This window comes from Euprymna scolopes, chromosome 3, assembly GCF_053919585.1.
Source record: "Euprymna scolopes isolate OS-2025 chromosome 3, ASM5391958v1, whole genome shotgun sequence".
NCBI lineage: Eukaryota > Metazoa > Mollusca > Cephalopoda > Sepiida > Sepiolidae > Euprymna > Euprymna scolopes.
The window spans coordinates 38,476,418-38,496,223 of record NC_136484.1 but is presented as its reverse complement, the minus strand read 5'-3'; the positions used below and the strand labels follow the sequence as shown (position 1 = coordinate 38,496,223).

The following is a 19,806-nucleotide window of genomic DNA, read 5'->3' as shown; positions in this document are numbered from 1 at the left end:
GAATTTGCATAGCAGTAGGAATCACTCAGAAGACACCATTAAGCGATACAAAACTATTATACGGACCTTGTGTAACATCAGGGTGTCATCTCATGATAACGTTCTATAGTAGCCTTTGGGACCCTGACACATCTCTCGTTCTCGTATGACGCTACAATAATACATAGTCTTGTTTAATACGTATGGGTCCACCTTACCCATTCGCCATATAACATCTATATGCTATTAAAAAGTTTTGATGATTTTTGATGCGTAAATATATATATGTAATTTGTTGACCTCAAATGAATAGGCAATATGTATATTATGAATGCAATATTTCTTACGATAATGATCCTCACGCTCCAATCTCATTTATGTTTGAATGATATATTTTCCGAAACTAAATAATTTTGTTTATAAATTTAAATAAATTAGCATAAGATAATAGCATGCGTAATATTGTTGTTTAAAATAAGAGATTGTTTTGTTAATCCACATGGAATCATTCATAAAGAGAATTCCACATTATCGCACAGGGATTTATTTGTGCCATTCTCCAATCAAATAATGAAATAAAGAATCACTCATTCTTCAATCAAATAATGAAAACCCATTAATTATTTCTAGATCTATGACAACAGCATATTCTTATCATTGTTTGCGCTCTCGAATATATATCAGTTAATATCTTATATGCTTTTATATAGAGGGAAATGGTCTCGATTGATTAACTGTGTCTTGCTGTGTCGGATATACACTTGAGATGTAAAAAAATGATACGGATGTTCGGTTGCAATAGCCCTAATTATTACACATTCTTATGAACTGGGTCTCACAAGACGAAAATAATGAAAATTAAAGTAAATCAACAAAAACAAATTTCAATGAAATTTCAATATTTTATTTTCATGTCACTGATGGACGTCGTTTTTAAATGTATACAAAATATAGATGCATATAACCCGTGGGATGTGTACAACTTTGTTAGGTAGATGATTTTGAAATCAAATTAGATTTGCTACATTATCACCTGAAAAGGCCAAATCCATGACACACAATGCTATTTCTAAAAATGTTTTTTTAAAACAATTTCATACATAACGATATTTTTAAATTATCATAAAAAAGCAAACGCAAGCCACCCTTGAATCACGATGAAAAAAAAAACATACGTGGAAAGAGTTATATTCTGTTTGAGTATGTACGTTATCGATTTGGTCATTGATTTTTTGAGAGTTTCTCTCCGTCAGTAAAATGAGTGACTTTAAAGTCGAATGTATTGTAGGTCGGTTATTCAGTCACGCTCAGGTCTATGAAACAAAGGGTTTAGTTTACAATCATTTTTTCTTCGTAATATGCTTCTCCGTGTTTCGCCAAATCCGTTCCGCATTTTCCACAGATAAAAAAATAAAATAAACAAAACGTAACCGTATATTTAATGACAACATTTACCTATATGCAAATCTACCTGACTATATATATAGATATATATATATATATATATATATATATATATATATATAAATTTATTAAATTAAATTTATTACATTCCCCTTTCCGAAACAGTATTTCATGGTAAACAACTTAGGATCCCTTAAGAATTAGTTATTACTGGTACTATATTGAATTCAAAAAGGCTAGTTGATGCAGTAATTGCAGGTGATTGAATGACTTACTGACTAAATAGTTTTCTAAGGAATGAAAAAAAATACTAGGAATGATAAAAAATACAAGACTATATATATATATATATATATATATATATATATATATATATACACACACACACACACACACACACATATATATATATATATATATATATATATATATATATAGTAAATCAGAAAATGATAGTACTTAAGATAATCATAAAAATTTAATGCAGTGTCCTGGAAAATCAAATCGTCATAAGTCTATTCATATGCCTTACACATGATTCTCATACGATCAGAAACCGAAACGCTTGAAATTCGATTCTGGCTAGTTAAATCCAGCATTTGGATGCATACACATATGTGAGATAGAAAGAAAATTCTGAAGACTAAAGCTTATATATAAGCCACAAAAAAGTTTTAGAATAAAGATTATTTAAGCATTTATTGCTGCCATAATGTGTCTACTTAATTAAATATATTGACATTTTTGCTAATATGAGCAAATTTCAACAAATTCCATATTAGACGATTAAAAAATATCATTATTCAGAAATTCCTGCAACCTGCGCTAAAATAAACAAAGATGGGCGACAACTGACGGAATGATTTTTTCTTGTATTCCATATTTTATTTAGAATAAACTGTATAATTGAAACGCTTGATGGAGGTTGCTTAACTATAAACCCTAGTCTTTATCTGTGTATAGTTTTATTAAAGATTACCCATTTGTAAAAGTAGACAATGTTTTTAAAGTATTGAGATGTCGGAAGTAGAAATAATGTATGTATATATATATATATATATATATATATATATATATATATATATATATATATATATATATATATATATATATTATACAAGGAGTTGAAGAAAATATAATTTTTACTTTCAATGACAATTTTTCTTCTGTTGTACTTTTGTATTTATAAAAATGCGATTATCAGGGTTTTCGAAACACGAAGGCCAGAATAAGTCGTAATGATCGAGGACTAATGTTCGAATCGGAGATGACCACCATTTATTGATGGAATGTAAAGACATCACTAATAGGCTTCTTATTCTTGTTCTGAACGAAAAGAAGATTGTTATTTTCTTCCTCCTTTTCTAATAACTGGCGTGGTGTTTCCTCCTTGGTTATCGCGATCTCATCGGCGGCATAATGTCTGGAGAAGCAGCCAAGGCGTTTTCTGATACGGATAAAATGGAACCTTGCAGCGACTTGGAGACATGCCCGGGCTGAATGAGGAGAAATGTATATGTTGTAGATTCTGAGGCATAAATGAACAGCACTATACCTTTTACAGATAGTGTACCTGCGGCGGGTTCCTGAAAAATAAAGCGGAGTTTGTGTTTATTCATTTTTTATTCATTCTTTTTAGTAAAAACACATCAGGTCGAAATGTTATATTTTTTCCAACAAATAAATCAAGTTTATAAAAATAGTCAGACATTTTTTACAGTAATAAAAATAAATTGTCCTTAAGCCAACAACTTATTTATACCCTACACATCAAATTGAACTCTATCGGTCCCTCATTATATTATACGAATCGATGCGTATATAGTTATATACAAATGCATATAAATCCGTTCCAACACATAAATGTTAGCGAGTAAAAAAAAAAACTGCTTTTTGTGTAGCACCCGTTTGAAAGCATTAGAAATTTTCACGCGAAACGATAAAGCAAATGGCAAGTTACACATGAAAATATAGTTGCATAAAACCCGTGGAATGTTTACAACTTTGTTAGGTAGATAATTTTGAAATCAAATTAGATTTACTACATTATCACCTTAAAAGGCCAAATCCATGACACACAATGCTATTTGCAAAAATGTTTTTTAAAACAATTTCATACATAACGATATTTTTAAATTATTATAAAAAGCAAACGCAAGCCACCCTTGAATCACGAGGAAAAAAAAACATACGTGGAAAGAGTTATCTTCTGCCTGAGTATCTACGATTTGGTCATTGATTATTTGGAGAGTCTCTGTCTGTCAGTAAAATGAGTGACTTTTAGGTCGAATGAATTGTACGCCGGTTATTCAGTCACGCTCAGGTCTATGAAACAAAGGGTTTAGTTTACAATCATTTTCTCTTCGTAATATGCTTCTCCGTGTTTCGTCAAATCCGTTCCGAATTTTCCACAGATAAAAAACGATAATATAAAATAAACGTACCTGTATATTAAGTGACAACAATGTCGCCTAAAATGGATTTGAAGAAATATCGCCCATTACTTTAAATCAAATGGCCCCATTAGGGCTTGATACGTTGAGACTTAACAAATAGTCAACGACGGGTATTTTTTGTTTAGGTCATCATGATGATCATTATTTATTTTTATTAACGTTTCCTCTTAGCAACCCCTCAGCAGTGGTGATAGTAATCGTGTTCTTAGCGTGTTCGCAGGTGGTTGACAAGGCCGATTCTGGCTTTAAACTGTCTCCTGGTTTGCCTGTCTTTGGCCTGGGTCGCTCATGTTGTGTGTTAATGCAACACTTTTTCACGTTTGCTGTCAGAATATCCTTATTTCGTTTCTTCTGGCACCCTTGAATCAGTTTTCAATCTTTTAGCTACCCATTGAAGAGTTGTTGTCATAAAAGTAGTTGCAGCTCGGAAGAAACTGAAACATATTGTATCAACGTCGGCAGACCACAAGGAGGTACTCTACGCACAAATCCCCTCCTGATCTTATCAATGATCTTCCAAACAAAATTATAGGATCATTCGTCGACAGACATGCAGAGGACACATCTATGTATTGCAAGATTTTGAAGAGCATTAATGGTCAAGCCTGTTTCAATTATTCATCTCTTACAAAACTGGGACACGTAGTTCAATAGAGAAACACGTGGCTGATTACTTTTAATATACCTAAAACTTTACCATCTTTAACCAAAAACTCGTTGTCCGCCTTAAATAACTCTCTCCGTGCATTACGTCTCCTGCGTTTTAATTCCCTTCTTAATATTTATAATTTTTTACATAGTCATTCATTTATATCGTATGAATCAGATAATTTTAATGTTGGCATTGGTTTCCCCAACATTTCTCAAGTAAAATTGTTTCAAGAAAGACATTTAGTACTTGCAGGGATCACATGAAGGTTGCCAGCATTATAAATACAAGTTATTTTGTGGGACTAACCGGATTCGAACACCCACGTCTGGGTCGTTAATGACTTGACTGACGTCACCTCCCATTATTACGTGATGTACAGCATTAACCAAGCTTATAAAATCGAGCTTCAGATTTAAAAAGATCACTTACATCAAATTCGTTGCTAATACAGCTGGAAAAATGATCGGATATTGTTCAAAACTTATCTGATAACTGCAATCCTCTGCGTGTATATGCGTCTATAATACGTCTTAAGATGAAGCACTGTTTCCACATTTTGGGAGTTGGCGCTTAGAGCATTCTTTACTGCTTTGACAGAATACAAAATCGACTCTCTTGGGCGATACTGTATTCTCGTTATCATTGCCTCTTTCTCACAGGGAGATATCGCTATATGATTAGTTACATAGTAAATGCTCGACTAAACTTAAATTTATGGTTTTCTCTCGCCAGACAGCCACAGCTAAACCTCGTTTACCTACAACAACTATGAAAAATGCCCATTTTTCTCTTTGTATTCTTAAAACGTGCATGGGCAGTTTTCTTCCGAGAAGTACATGTCTGTGGAAGACAATGCCGCTGGAAAAATTTCTCAGCTGACTTCAGCATGATTAGAATTCGTGTCCAATGCAAATCAATACTTGTTGATCTGCTATCTTAAAAAAAAAAGAAGTCCATTTTAAACCTTATTTTTATTGATAATTTTTTAAACCTAAACATTAAGTGGCGTTTAGAATTTAATAAACCGTAATGCATTAAGAAATCTGCTTTTTTAATTATAATAATAAAAATGAAATGAATGTCATCATTCCACAATTTTATATGAGGATTAATGCGAATATAAACGGGGCATAATAATTAGGTTGGTGCAAAAATAATGTCGGTTTTTTTACGTTCAACTTTCATATAAAAACGACATCATTTTTGCACCAACCTAATACGTTCTGCTTGAAGGTGTACATTAAGTAATAATAATAAGTGACTGCGGTCAAGTAATGTACGACCCAGATGTAGGTGTCCGGATCCGGTTGATATCACAAAATAACTTTTGCTAAGGACGCTGGCAACCTTCATGTGATCCCCCTCTAGCTAGCAAATGTTTTTCTAGAAACAATTTTACTTGAGTAATATCGGGGAAACCAATGCCAACAATAAAAGTATCTGATTGATAGGATATGAATGATGGCTATGTCACAACTATAAATAATTAAAAGGGAATTATCGTTACAATTCACTAGACTTAGAACATAGTGCGTGTGTGCGCTTGGAAAGCATCAGCAGCAGCGAAAGATGGCCAGCCTACGAAGAGATTAGCAGCAGCAGCAGTCAAAAACCACATACGTAAATTAGGAAGTGTGCACGAGAAGAAGGGGAAAAAGGTGAAAAAATGCAACATGCGCATGAAGCAAAAAAAAAAAAAAAAAAAAAAAAAGCGTTGAAGCCGAGAATGGGCGTGTAAATTCGAAGGCGAGAAATGGCTAGCTGCAGCCGAATTGCGGTCGGGGGAAGTAGAACCTTAAACAGGGTAAAATGAACATGTGAGAGCAAGATTCTTTTTTAAGCGGTGCTGAAAGGAACGGTAATAAAAACGGTTTGTTAAAATGGTGTAAAAATGCGACCCGGATATTTATTTCTATTCCTGTTTTATCTGTTTGTCCATTTGCGACGAAATACTTACGTTACAAAGTTGCACGTTAAATCCGATCGTTAGAAGTGCATTTAAATTCAACATATCTGTGTAGATTTAAATGCGAACTCAACTTATTCAGAATTAAATTTTAGATTCATAGCTAGGAGTATGACACCGGCATACTCTTTTCATTGTTTTGACTCTCGAGTGTGTAACCGTTTATATCTTATATGCTTTTATATAGAGTGATGTGGTTCTCGATTGATTAACTGTGCTTAACTGTTGGATATATACTCGAGAGTCCAAACTATGAAAATAATATGCTGTTGTCATAGCCGTATTTATAACTTCTATGTTTTTTTAAAAAAAATGTTTTGCTACGTCGTTATGTCACCTCTTTTCATTTATTCGCAATTTAAGACGATTCTAAAATTTGTGATTAAGTTTGACATATTTAGAAAGCACATTACACATTCTTTTAACATAAAAACATATTAGAATTAACTCCAGGGTGGTCCATTTGATCTAAATACTGGCCGTTTCAAACATGAAACTCCAGGAAGAAAAAGTTAATTTTAATCGTTTGCAAAATGGCTTCATTTGTTTTATTTTTCATTTTAAATATAAATTCTTCCGAATGATACACATCGTCGAGGGGGGGGGGTGAAAGAATCTTTTTTTTTTTTCATTGTTTTTTATGAACTCGGTCATACTCTACTGTTTTATTTTATGATCTTCCGCTTATGTTCTCCTGTATTCTGTGTCATTTTGTCCACAAGGTCACATCTTGTTCTTTTCGTTTGCAAAATATCCGACTTGGGTTGTTTATAAAATGTTACATAATATATCATCTTGTCACCTTAAAAAAATCCAGCAGATCTATACTGCAAAATATTGCCGAGGAGAATAATAATTAAAAAAATGTTTTAAGTAAGGTTGTTTTTTGGTTGGTTGTTTTTGTTTTACGCCATATTTTCATGCCGAAACCAGTGATTTTAAAAGTTTTTAATAGAATATATTTGTTTTTTTCCAAGTTGGTATCTATTTAACCTATAGTTATGGCCCTAGCAGATACTACTACTCAGGATCAGAGTGGACCTGGGACCAATGACAATTAAAGGGTGGCTGCACACTCCCCAAAGCCCGCAAGCTGGGGCCTCACCGTCGGATATAGTTTAAGGTCATATCCAGGACCTATTCACGTTAGGAAATCGTACATTAACTTTATATTTTTTTACTGGACGTTTGTACTTACCGACAGTATGACCCCAAATAGCCCTTCCGTTTATTAAAAGTGCAATTCTCATATGTGCCGGTGGCAAAATTTGGGCAGCAAGACAAACTGAAAAAACAATCGTGAAAATATAACTATTATTTTTACTTCATACAGAATCGAGGTTATGCTATATCAAAACAGGTTCTATGTAATAAGCAGTTCACATCTATTAATAATATATCTGATACCTCGTCATCTAAACTCATTAACCAAATATTCACAGGTAAAATTGATTGTAACACATAATTGAAGACATGGGGAAGGCTGCTGCTAAAGCGTAAAGTAAAGTAAATAAAATAAAATAAATTATTATTATTATTATTATTATTATTATTATTATTATTATAATTAATAATAATAATAATAATAATAATAATAATAATAATAATAATAACAATAACAACAACTAGCTGGACCTGTGAAAATTCAAATTACATATTGATATTATTACAAATACATTACAAATTGATATTAGTGAGTAGAAGATATGCGGAGTTCAAAACCGTTATATTCCGATAAGACATAATTCCCGGGTTGGGTCGAATATTGATCAAGTTATAAATCTATCTATCTATATATATAAAGGTGAAAGTGTCTGTCTGTGTACATTTCCATACGCAATAACTCTATCAATTTTTAGTCTACAGACTCGAAATTTGATATACAGGGTACTGAGATTTGGGAAAATCTATGTGATCGGTTTTCGGCAAGACAGTTGGCTTTTAAGGGGTCAAAGTTCAACGATTTGATCTTTGAGAACTCTACCAAACTCCTCCGATAATTTGGGAGCTAAACGCTTGAAATTTTATATATAGGTTCCTTGGACATGCATCTAACTTAATAACTTGATTTGAACCCAAAAACAATAAATGTTAAGGGGTCATAATATGGGTCAAAGTTTAAAAAAAAATTTACATCTGCTGTCTCTACCAAATTACTCAGACACTTTCTGGTCTAAGCATTTGAAATTTTACATAAAGGATATTCAGAGATAGGGCAAGCTTTTTAATCGGTTTGGTCGAAAATTTTTAGTTACCAATATATAATTGTATGTATGTATGTATGTTTACATGTCTGCCCACACTTTCTACAGAGAGGCCGGATTTTCTCAAGATCAGTATCGTTTTGAAGTGCGACCTTTCAGCTGACAAATATCGAAAAATTGGCTAAAACATAAATATCTTCACGTTAAACTGGGTACTTTTCTACAGGGGGGTCGCTTTTTTGCCGATGTTTTTAAAAGTCATCCCCTCATTTAGGTTGTCTAGCCTTAATTTAAAAAAAATGTCACTTCCGGTTTGGCTGTGGTCGTAACAGCATAAACGTTAGGTTTTTCCCCGTTCTTTTTCTCCTTTGCGGCACGAGTTCGAGCCTGCCTTCCTACTACCCTTTTTTTTTGTTTTTTTGCTCAACATACACATCCAAACACCCGGGCAACGCCGGGCTGAAATGCTAGTTTGAGATAAAAGTGAATACTTACTGGATATTCTGTATCGAATAATTCTAACTCTTTGGCAGCACCTGCCAGTTCGTCCCCTCCAACGACATCTGATACCACTTTCAACATTTTCGCCCGATTTGTCATCTTCAGCGTCGGAAAGGCCATCATTTGCAAGTTCTTCTTCTTCCTCTTCAGTCAAAACGGAATTCTGCTCTGCATCAATTTCTTGAAGAAAACGTTCTACATCGGATTCATCCTTGAAGTCAGAATCTTCTTTGATCTGTTCAGAAACTTGTTGAAGCATACTTTGTAGATTGGCTTTAAAACCTGAAATCATACAAATTAAATATGTATGTATATATGGACATATATGTATATAGAGAGAGACACACAGTGAAAGAGATAGATTTCAATATTTTTCCCGAATACAATACGATTTCCAATTCAGTTTAAAATTCTTAATAGCGATACAATAGCGCTTCCGATTCTTTTAAAATCTATAAACATTTATTTTTAGGGGGAGGGGCGTAATTAAAATAAATACCTATATGTGTATGAATTTTTGTTAAATTAACAATTATAACGGGTGAGCTATGGATTTTTGTGTTGCTGGTAGATTAAAACCTATAAATTTTGAGAATTAATATCAACAATTACAAATAAAGTTTCAAGCCGAAAAATACAATAAGTATGAGAATCGTTTTGGCATCAAAAAATAGGCACATCAATGTTTTAATTCAAACACCAATGCATGTATTCTAAAAGGATCCGGTTACTCTTATTCTGAAGCCTATTAATCGTCTTAACACTCAACACTTTATATATCTATATATCTATATATCTATATATATATATATATATATTATTATTATAACACTCAAATTACCTTGTTACGAGTGTTTTAACTCAACATCCGGGTTACTACTTCCGATTGCGCATGCGTACATAAGCAAAGAATCGACGCGAAAATAAAACTTATTGTTTTACTGGGTACGTTTTCAGCGTCCAAATTGTTTTTTTTTTCGCGTTTAAATATATCAATATTTGAATTTAACTTTAAGTATTATGGTATCTGTTCAGTGCACATTTACCTATAGGTATGGCAACCCAGTTATAATTCAATGGCTGCATGTTTTTTATTCAAATATAAACAATTATAAACAGAACGACTCATAGAAATCTATCTATATACTTTTTCATTTTAATATACTTTCATAGAAATGCTTCTGTTATGTCACAAAAACATTTTCCTTACGTCACAAGTGTCACGCTCATACATTAATTCAAAGCTAATATATAATACTGACCCAACTGGCCACGGGTAGTCTAGTATATATATATATATATATATATATATATATATATATATATATACATGTATGTGTGTGTGTATACAAAATTCATTCAATAAGTTTTTCTTTGTATAAACTTTTAAAATTGTCGCAGACTCTTCAAAATTCAGTATATTGCTATACGTCTTATGAGCTTACTAACCAAGTTTTGTAGTTTCAGGGTCATATGAAAATCTACAACAGGAATTGGAATACACTCTACTAAAGCTCGATAGCCAAAGCTAGTTAATTTCGAAAATACAATATGGATTTGAGAACATTTTAGAAGAACGATATGCAATAAGATTCTGTTTTAAACTTGGAAAAGTTCCACAGAAACGCGTGGAATACATCATACTGCTTTTGGATTATCGGGCATTAATCGATCATCAGTTTTTGAGTATCACAGGAGATGGAAATAAGGCAGAGAGTCTGTAAGGGATGATGAAAGTTGTGGGAGGAGTAAGGAAGTCAAAACACATGAGTTAATTTGCCAAATAAAGAATTTCATGGATAAGGGTCGTTGTGTATCTACAAAGTTAATAATACAGTTCGATGTCAGTTTCAGAAATGTACTGACAATTATTAACGAGAGACCGAAGATACTGTAGATTTGCGCGAAGTTTGGTCCAACAGTGCTCAGAGAAATCAGAAGGAAAGACGTTGTCATAACCGCCTTAGATAGTTAAGTTGATAAATCAGATCCCGCAGTTCTTGATTCTGGATCTACTGCTTTGAGTCATAGAATAAGAAACAGAATCTCTAGTGAAATAATGTTGGATCTCCGAAATCCAAAAAAATCAGGCAGAGCAAATCAACCCAGAAACTTATGATAAGTTCTTTTTGAACAGAACGGACATGATCTACATGAACTGGGTTCTAACTGGACAGACAGTCAATAATATATATATATATATAATATTTTGTTGAAGTTTTAAGGAAGTTAAGAAAGTGATTCCATCGGAAGAGGCAAGCGTTCTTCATATCGGATCAGTGGCATTTCTACCAGGACAATGCTCCAGCCACAACTCCATCCTTGTCACAGACTATTCTTATTTTTTTTATATGAGAATCAGTACTTATCAAGGCCGAAAGTCCACTCTAGGATAAGGGTTAAAAAGTGTACAGTAGTCAAGTTCACAATATAGTAATCGTTGGTAATGGAAAGTCGATAAATTTGTTAACTTAAGTGGAACGGCTCATCAAGAAGTTATTTACGTTTCACTTGATAACAACCATATTGTTGTCAGCTGCAAAGCAGGCAAACGGAAGACAGTTCCACAGGCGTGCAGTTCTAAGAAATAAACTTTGTTCATGGAATTTACATTAAGGTTTAGGAACAGATAAAGTGGGGGAAATTATTGATAGTGGTTTCAGCTAGAAGTGTGTTTTTCGTGAATGCTTGGCGAAGGTGTCCATAGATTTGAGCTCAGACGAGCACTTGCCATGAAAATAACGATTAAGCAGAGACAGACTCACAATATTGCTTCTGTGGGAAAGATGTTGAAGGGAAGAGAAAAGCGCATCTATTTCGAACTCTATCAAGGCAGGATAAGCCCAGATGTGGTAACAGTACTTCATCCTTGGACGTACCTGGCTCTTATATAGATAGAGAGTTGCATCAGCAATGAAATATCTATCGATAGAAAGATCCCACCATTTTTCCAGTGACCTTGGCAACTGATTTGATGTATGTGTTCTATTTCAGATCAGAAGTAAAGGTAAAACCCAGAAGCTTGTCAAAACATGAAGCCTCCCCAAGACGAGAGCCATTCATTTCAATTGATGCCAGATGGGACCAGAGCGATGATGATGTAAAGATAGAAGCTCAGTAACCACACACCTTTCTCCCATTCTACCACGTGCTCCAGATCAAAGGAGAGAGAACCAGTGAGAACTTGGTCGTTTATGGTCTTAGATGTGCTACCATAGATAGTAGTGTCATCAGCATAAACGTCTACCAATAATGTAAAGATATGATTTGGAAAATCATTAATGTACATCAGGAAGAGAGTTGGGCCTAGAATCGACCCCTAAGGGACTCCAGCATTAATACTATAAGCCTCCGATTACTGTCCATCAACCACTACTCTTATGAGCATATCAGAGAGAAATGATTTAATTAATGAGAAGACATTTCCAGCTTTACCGTAGATGGAGATAAAGTAAACATTTATGTCACACCCTATCAAAAGCCGTTAATATGTCAAGAGCAATTGCCGTAGAAAGGAAGCATCCGTCGAGAGACTTGCTAATCCTATGAGATATAACTGGTGTAACATCTGCTGTAGATCTAGCAGAACGGAAACCATATTGCATGTAACTAAAAAGGTTATTTTTGCTGAGATGGTTTACTACTTCTCTATTTAACACAGATTTCAGCAACTTACTCATGACACATACGGGACTTATTGGCATGTGCTGTGAGGGAGATGACTGATCGCCCAATTCTTAAATACAGGGTATACTGATAAGATTTACCAGGGCGATGTGAGGCAATTCTCTTTAAGGCAACGCTTAAACAGCTTTGTAAGTAAGGGGGCTAATTTTAGTTGAAGTTTTATGAGCACTAATTGGAATGCCGTCAGGGCAAATTGCTTTACTGGAATCAAGGTTTTTGATTAGCTTGGCAACATCAAGTACATATATTTATTTGTCACAGTGTGTGATACAGGGGGAAATATTTAGGTGAGTGGTCTCATCTACAAAGGGTAGAATAAGCTGCAAAGTTCTTGGCAAAGAGTTTGCCTTTGTCTGATGATGTTGAGATGATCTCAGGTCCATTGATTATAGGTGAGATAGAGCACACGCGTCTGTTCAGGATTCTGTTTGCTATTTGACAAAACTGGTGGGAACAAAGTTGCAGCTACTTTATGACTTGACGGACTGATCATATAACTCTCTCGTGTTCTTTATTACTTTATTTCAGTGGTTGCTGGCAGTCCTGAAAGGGGCTTTAGTCTCAGTACATCTATTACGTTGGAAGCAATAGAAAAGAGTGATTTCTATGCGCAATGGCAGCAGCACATTCTGGAGAGAACTACAACTGGCTGTTAAACTTTTGCTGGAACTTTTTCGGGGGTATGAAACGGTCTATACCTACAATTAACCATTCCGTCAGGTCTGATACACATCCTTTTTAAACATTGAACGCAGAGGTATAGCGTATATAAATGTACAGAATCTATACCAGTCAGCCATAGAGTATCGATATACTGTACGATGGGAAAGTACGTCTGAGGACTCTTACATTTCATTTTTATCTTTGCTGATACAACAAAATGGTTGGGAGATCCAAGTGGAGACAAAACAGAAACTGAACATAGTTCATGGCAAGTTGTGGGAAAAAAGTCGAGGAGACTTGCATATTAGCCGTCAGTGTCGGGCTCACGGGTGGGTCTGTTAACAATCTGAGTGAGGTTATAAGCAATGGAGAAATCATGACAGAACCTTCCCTAAACATAGTCTTGTTTGAGTGGTTATCAATTCCACATTGTGAATATTAAAGTCTCCACATAAGTGAATGTTAGCTGAAGGATAAGCAGACAGGACGTGGTCAATTTTTTCAGATGTTCTTTTAAATATAGTAAATCAGCTATTGTGGGGGCGATAGAGGGCAAATATAAACGCAGTAGTGTGAGCAAGTGTAACCCGGAAGCATATATCGGATAAGTAAGAATCTTCTCTGGAGATGTACCTACCACTTGGAAAGCCATCTTTAATGTAGGTACATATTCCATGTTTGGGGATCAGATTTGGAAGTGAAGTTAGAGTATCCTTTAATTACGAACTCATCTAGGGAAATAGTATCTCCAATGCCAGTTTCGCTTAGAAATAATATGTCTGGTTTAGTCTCCTGTAATTAGATTTCAACCTCTGGAAGAATTGAACGTAGACTCATGATGTTGGAGTAGTGAGGGTCTACGTTGGAAGTTGGAGAGCTGGATTTAATCGTGTATTTCTTTCTAGAAACTTTTCCTGTTGGAGTTTTGGAGTTTGTGGAAGAGGTCGATATACTTGCTTACAGCAGGGCAGAAAGGGAAAGTAAGAGACAAAAAGAACAAAGAAATGTATTTTTTGTAGCACATGATAAGGTAAAGCCGTAACAATTACCCACTAATATGGCATCGAGAAGCCCCATCAGAAGCTACTGCATGGTCCAGAATCCATTCACCAAATGGCAGTACAGCAGACCCAGTACTTTGTACCTGCTGATTGGACAGCCTTCTTTGTGGTTAATCCAAGGTTCGGATCCCTGAATATCAGGCGGATAACTTCAGCCCAGATAAAACGTTTACCTCTAGCACCCTTATTAGTGACATGCCCACAAGGATAGATATAGAAACATAAAATTTCCGACATCTCTGGCAACTGTTCACGCAAAAAACCGCCAACTTAAAATACAGCTTTTTCTTCTACCTTCGTCAGAAAAATCATTCATTAAAGAATGATGACCGAGGGACAAATAAAGAGAAGCGAGGGTAACGGGAGCTGCCGATAACGCATCCACAATGCATTGTCTACTCACCATTATTTGACCAAGAATTATAGAAATCTTATTTTAGATCAGCCGCATCAAGATGTGTAAGTTGAACAGGAACTTAAATATACCAAAAATATAACCTCGACACTTTAATAGATTGTGCAAACCACGCCTCTTCTATGTCACATAATAATTCTAAAGAAAAAAATCCCTTTAAAAACGTTACAAAAACCTAAGTGCCAGTTATATTAAGTACTCTTTAAAAGAAAAATCTTTTTAAAATCCTGATCTTACACCACGGGGTCTAAATATTTCCTCTTTTGCAACGAACAGGCCACATATTTAATCGCAGTATTCGTATATCTCAACTTAATAATAGTAAAAAGTGAAATCATAACCAACTGTAGACACAATAAAAATTTAAATATAGAAACCATAGTAACTCCGCAGACAAACTCACCACAAGAAAAAACAGTAAAGAACTAATCACTGTTGCCTCTTCTTCATTTATTATAACATATGCGTTCGATTTACTCTTGCCTGATATCCCATAATTTTCACTTAGCTTAAAATAGTTGCGTAGACCACTTCTTCAAACCCTCATAAACACATGATTCTTGCTGGTTTCAGAAATAACTTCTGTTCTACTGTATCCACTCATTCCACTTACTTTCCAGATCTTTGAACTAAATTGATATTTCCAGCAATATGTACCACCTACTATGCATTCCCACCCCAATATCCACACTACAAACCTGAATCACATAACTGCAGTCATCCGTTGTCCTCCCACCTGAAGTAATTACCCATATATAGTTAATGCTCTTTAATCTAATTAACTCATAAAACATATATAGGCAGATACATATTATTTTTCTCCATTTTATTAAACTGTATTTTATTTTGTCTTAATGCTTTTCAGTTTAGTTTTATATCTCATCTTTTTACCTATATGTTATACAAAGCCAGGCACGGGAAACGTATGTTTTTAGAACGCTCCTTGCTCTCCTTGCTCTTCTTTAGAACGCTCCTTACTCTCCTTGAGTAAGGAATAAGAAGAGAGAAAGGTAATCTTTAAACCTGCTTAAGATGCCGATTAGTTTGTTATTATTTGTTTATCTTTTTACATTAAGTTTTGTTTTAGTTTTTTATTGATTTTGAATTGTTTTTCATTTCAGATCTTTGCTCTCATCCTAGTGTAGAGTCGTGAAAACCGTGTTTGTTTATGACACATACGTGAAAAATGGTAAAACTTATTATATTTGCGGCGTTTTGTTTTTATTCAAAAACATTCGTTTCCCGTGACTCACCCCGTATTATGTTTGTATAGTTTTATTTTTTACCTGCCCTCGGATATATTCTTCACTGGCTTTATTTACTATATTATCTACTTCATTTTATTTTATTTTTATTTCACAAAGAAAACGCAGGAAGTGTACCTGATTTGAAGACACGAAGAACGTGGTAAGCCCACGTAACAAGGCAAGATTTGAGGTGGATAAAAGAACTTGGCTTGTATAGAAATAAGGCAGTTCTTCATTATTAGTCTTTCCTGGGTTAGTCGTATTAGTGGGTTACGATTGGTCACGACCTTGTAGAACAATTTTTCATTGTTAAATTTTAATTTTGCTGAAATAGGGCATCCCACCATACGTTTACTCTCTACCCCCTACCTTTCAACCGAGAGATGCATTAAAGATCCAAACAATGACTTCATACTCTATTTAAATTTATCACCTGTTTTTAATCTTTAACAATCCGTATCTGCCTGATCAATCTGCTCATTGAATATGCAATTAACCTCTTTATCCAACACTCTCATTTATACTTTTTCTATATATCGTAAACACACACATACGTATTCCATTCCTTTAGGCATATTTCATGAAATAACTCAGAAAATTCCTGATATTTGAATTTTGCTCCTTATCTTATCTTCTTCTTAACTATTATTAGTGTTCTTGCTTCATGCAAATGAGCTCACTTTAGTTCGTTATTGATTAATCCTGACAATGGATTCAGACGGACCCGAAAGCAGTCGGGTCAACAGTGACTGTATCAGCTGTATTAACCGATTCATGCCTGAAGCAAGAAAATTAATACAAAGATTGGAAATGGTCCAAATCAAAAATGAAATAAATTGCGTTAGAAATTAATAACTTGCATATATATACTTGCATATATATAATTTATAAAATATATATGGCGATTAAGCTACACAGAATATTCCGCGCTTCAGTCACTCTAGGACTCCTCAGGCTTATGCGTCTAAGCCTGAGGGGTCCTAGAGTGGATGAAACGCGGAATATTCAGTGTAGCTTAATCTCCATATATATTTTATAAATTACTAACTAGCTCTACCTACGTATTGAGCACTTTTGAAATAAATACTTTAAGTTTACGCATAAATCTATACTTTCGTATATTAATTTTATGTGAGTAAATTAAGTATATATATATATATATATATATATATGTGTGTGTGTGTGTGTGTGTGCGTGCGTGCGTGTGTGTGTGTGTGTGTGTGTGTGAATGTAAATTTTAAATAAATCATATAGAAATACAACCAAATTTATTGTTTGACAAAGAAGTGCAAATATTTTCTTTTATTTGTACGCCTTTGTCGATTAATAAATTTGGTTGTAATTCTACATAATTAAATTCAGAATTTCTATTTATATTCTTGCTCTATCTTGCATACGGAATTTTCTTTATTCGCTTCGGATCGTCTTATGAAAAATGTTACTAATATGTATTTAGTTTAGAGTATTATACAATCTGCAATCCTACCCCAATTCAGTATTTAATTTAATCTGCATATATATATATATATATATATATATATATATATATATATATATATATATATACAGGGGGACTAATAAAACGGACCCCAACTATGATTAGGCCCCGTTTCTTAGTGTTTTGTCCGAATGAAATGAAACTTTGGTCATAATTAGTTTATTATATTCAAAACATCACATCAAAGCACTAGGGTCTTTGCCCTTTTTTTCCGTTCTCCAGCATATGTTCTAGATGGCCTCCATTAAACTTTTGTTTTTTTGGGTCACCCTGTATATATATATATATATATATATATATATATATATATATATATATATATATATATATATATATATAGGGGGGTAGTGCGTGCGTGTATGTATGTCTCCTTGAAAAGAAGAGATAATACATAATTACTTTTTAGTGATTCTTTTTTTCTACTTTGGAGTTGAATACGTTCGCAAGTATGGCGATTTTCTATTTACGCTCGAACAGAACGTTCGAACGTTTGCTAGCCAAATTTAAAAATACGAATCGTAAGAGAAACAAATAGGAATAATCCTTGTTGCTCAAGTGTGTGCATTTTTCTTTTAATTTTTTGTTCATGTGTTAATCATATCAAACTAAAGTCTATTCCTGACAGTGCTCAATAAGAAGCAGCGGTATTTTAGTATAAATTACTATTTGCACACATATTTTAGATACGCACTTTCACACTTATCCACGTTTCTTGTCAGTGTATAGTTGTGAAATTATTTTAATTGTTTGCAAACCATTATTTACATCGTCGAAACGTAAATTAATCTGCGAAGACGTTTTCTGATATTCTCATAATTTCACTTATACTAGTTGCACCTATTTTTAGAGTACTTTGAAAATAAAATTCACACCTCTATTTAGAGTGAAGGAATTAATATTTTGGGCCAATATTTCGATATTTGTCATTCGAACGGTCGACCTTTTAAGGGATACAGATATCGTGAGGATCCGTCGCATCTGTCGGAAGATTTTGCGAGACGTACGAACACACATTTTTCCTTTTATATATATAGATAAATATTGAATTTGTCTGTCTGCGGAATGATCTCTACCAACCTACTCTGTCAATTATTTTTGTACAAACTTAAAACTTGATATATGGGATAGTAAGACCTGTGCAACAAATTGCTTTATATTAATCCGAAAAATGTGTCGTTAGTCTAGATTGTAGCGAAAACGGCCAGATGTCACGCAATTCATATTTCCTTTTTAACTGATTAATATATCTTGTATACAATATAATAATCAATAGAGAATTCACTGTAAAATAATGCATATTAAATTTATATGGATTAAATTCTTATATTTAAGCGTATTTTACGTCAGCGCAACGTTCGTTGGCGTGCTAGTTATAAATAAAAATGCTGTGTAGGGAAACTATAATCTTAATAAAATACACACAAAGTAACAGAAACAAATGCAATTATTAGTACTTACCTTCCATTTCTCCTGGTCCAACATTATTATCGTCACTAAAGTCTACTGCAGCTGCCGATGTTAAGCTACGCCCAATTAGGGCAACCATCGCAATTGCAACTAGAAACTTCATCATGGCGACTGGAGTGATTGTCTTTTGGAAGAAGTGGGCTCTTCTAAAATGTTGTCAGCGTGTCTCAGTCTTGGACACGAACTGGTGCCTGAGATCAGTTTGTGATCCAATTTATAGTGTTAGCAATGTCCGTGGAAATCCGTGAATCCTCTTATTATCTCAAGAACTAGTGTGCATTGTAGATAACAATATCCCGGAATTGTTTGTTGTCAACGATCGGGGATTGGTTGAATTCACCTGTGACGCTTGTTGGTTTCGGTCGTATTGGTAAATTAGGAGTGGATTTAAATTAAGGTCAACGGTAATCTGATCTGTTTATGTAAAGGAATATATATATATATATATATATATGTGTGTGTGTGTGTATGTGTGTGTGTGTGCGCGTGTGTATATGTGTAACACTCTCAATTTAGAAGTAGTATATAAGGGTTGTAATTGATGAAAATAGAAAGGAATAAGAATAAGAACTTTGGAAAATATATACTAAAGAGAAAGAAAGAAAG

The 19,806-nt window shown here is 34.0% G+C and overlaps 1 protein-coding gene across 1 annotated transcript; it reads right to left on the bottom strand.

The window, feature by feature from the left end:
• Positions 1 to 861: 861 nt before the first annotated feature.
• Positions 862 to 19,514, bottom strand: LOC145254574 (uncharacterized). The gene is made up of 4 exons (XM_080113186.1): positions 19,192 to 19,514; positions 9,157 to 9,444; positions 7,656 to 7,742; positions 862 to 2,969 (listed from the first exon to the last, which is right to left on the bottom strand). The coding sequence occupies exons 1-4, from the start codon at positions 19,304 to 19,306 to the stop codon at positions 2,662 to 2,664; spliced, it is 798 nt and encodes a 265-aa protein (XP_079969312.1). The 5' UTR covers positions 19,307 to 19,514; the 3' UTR covers positions 862 to 2,661.
• Between the last annotated feature and the right edge of the window lie 292 nt (positions 19,515 to 19,806).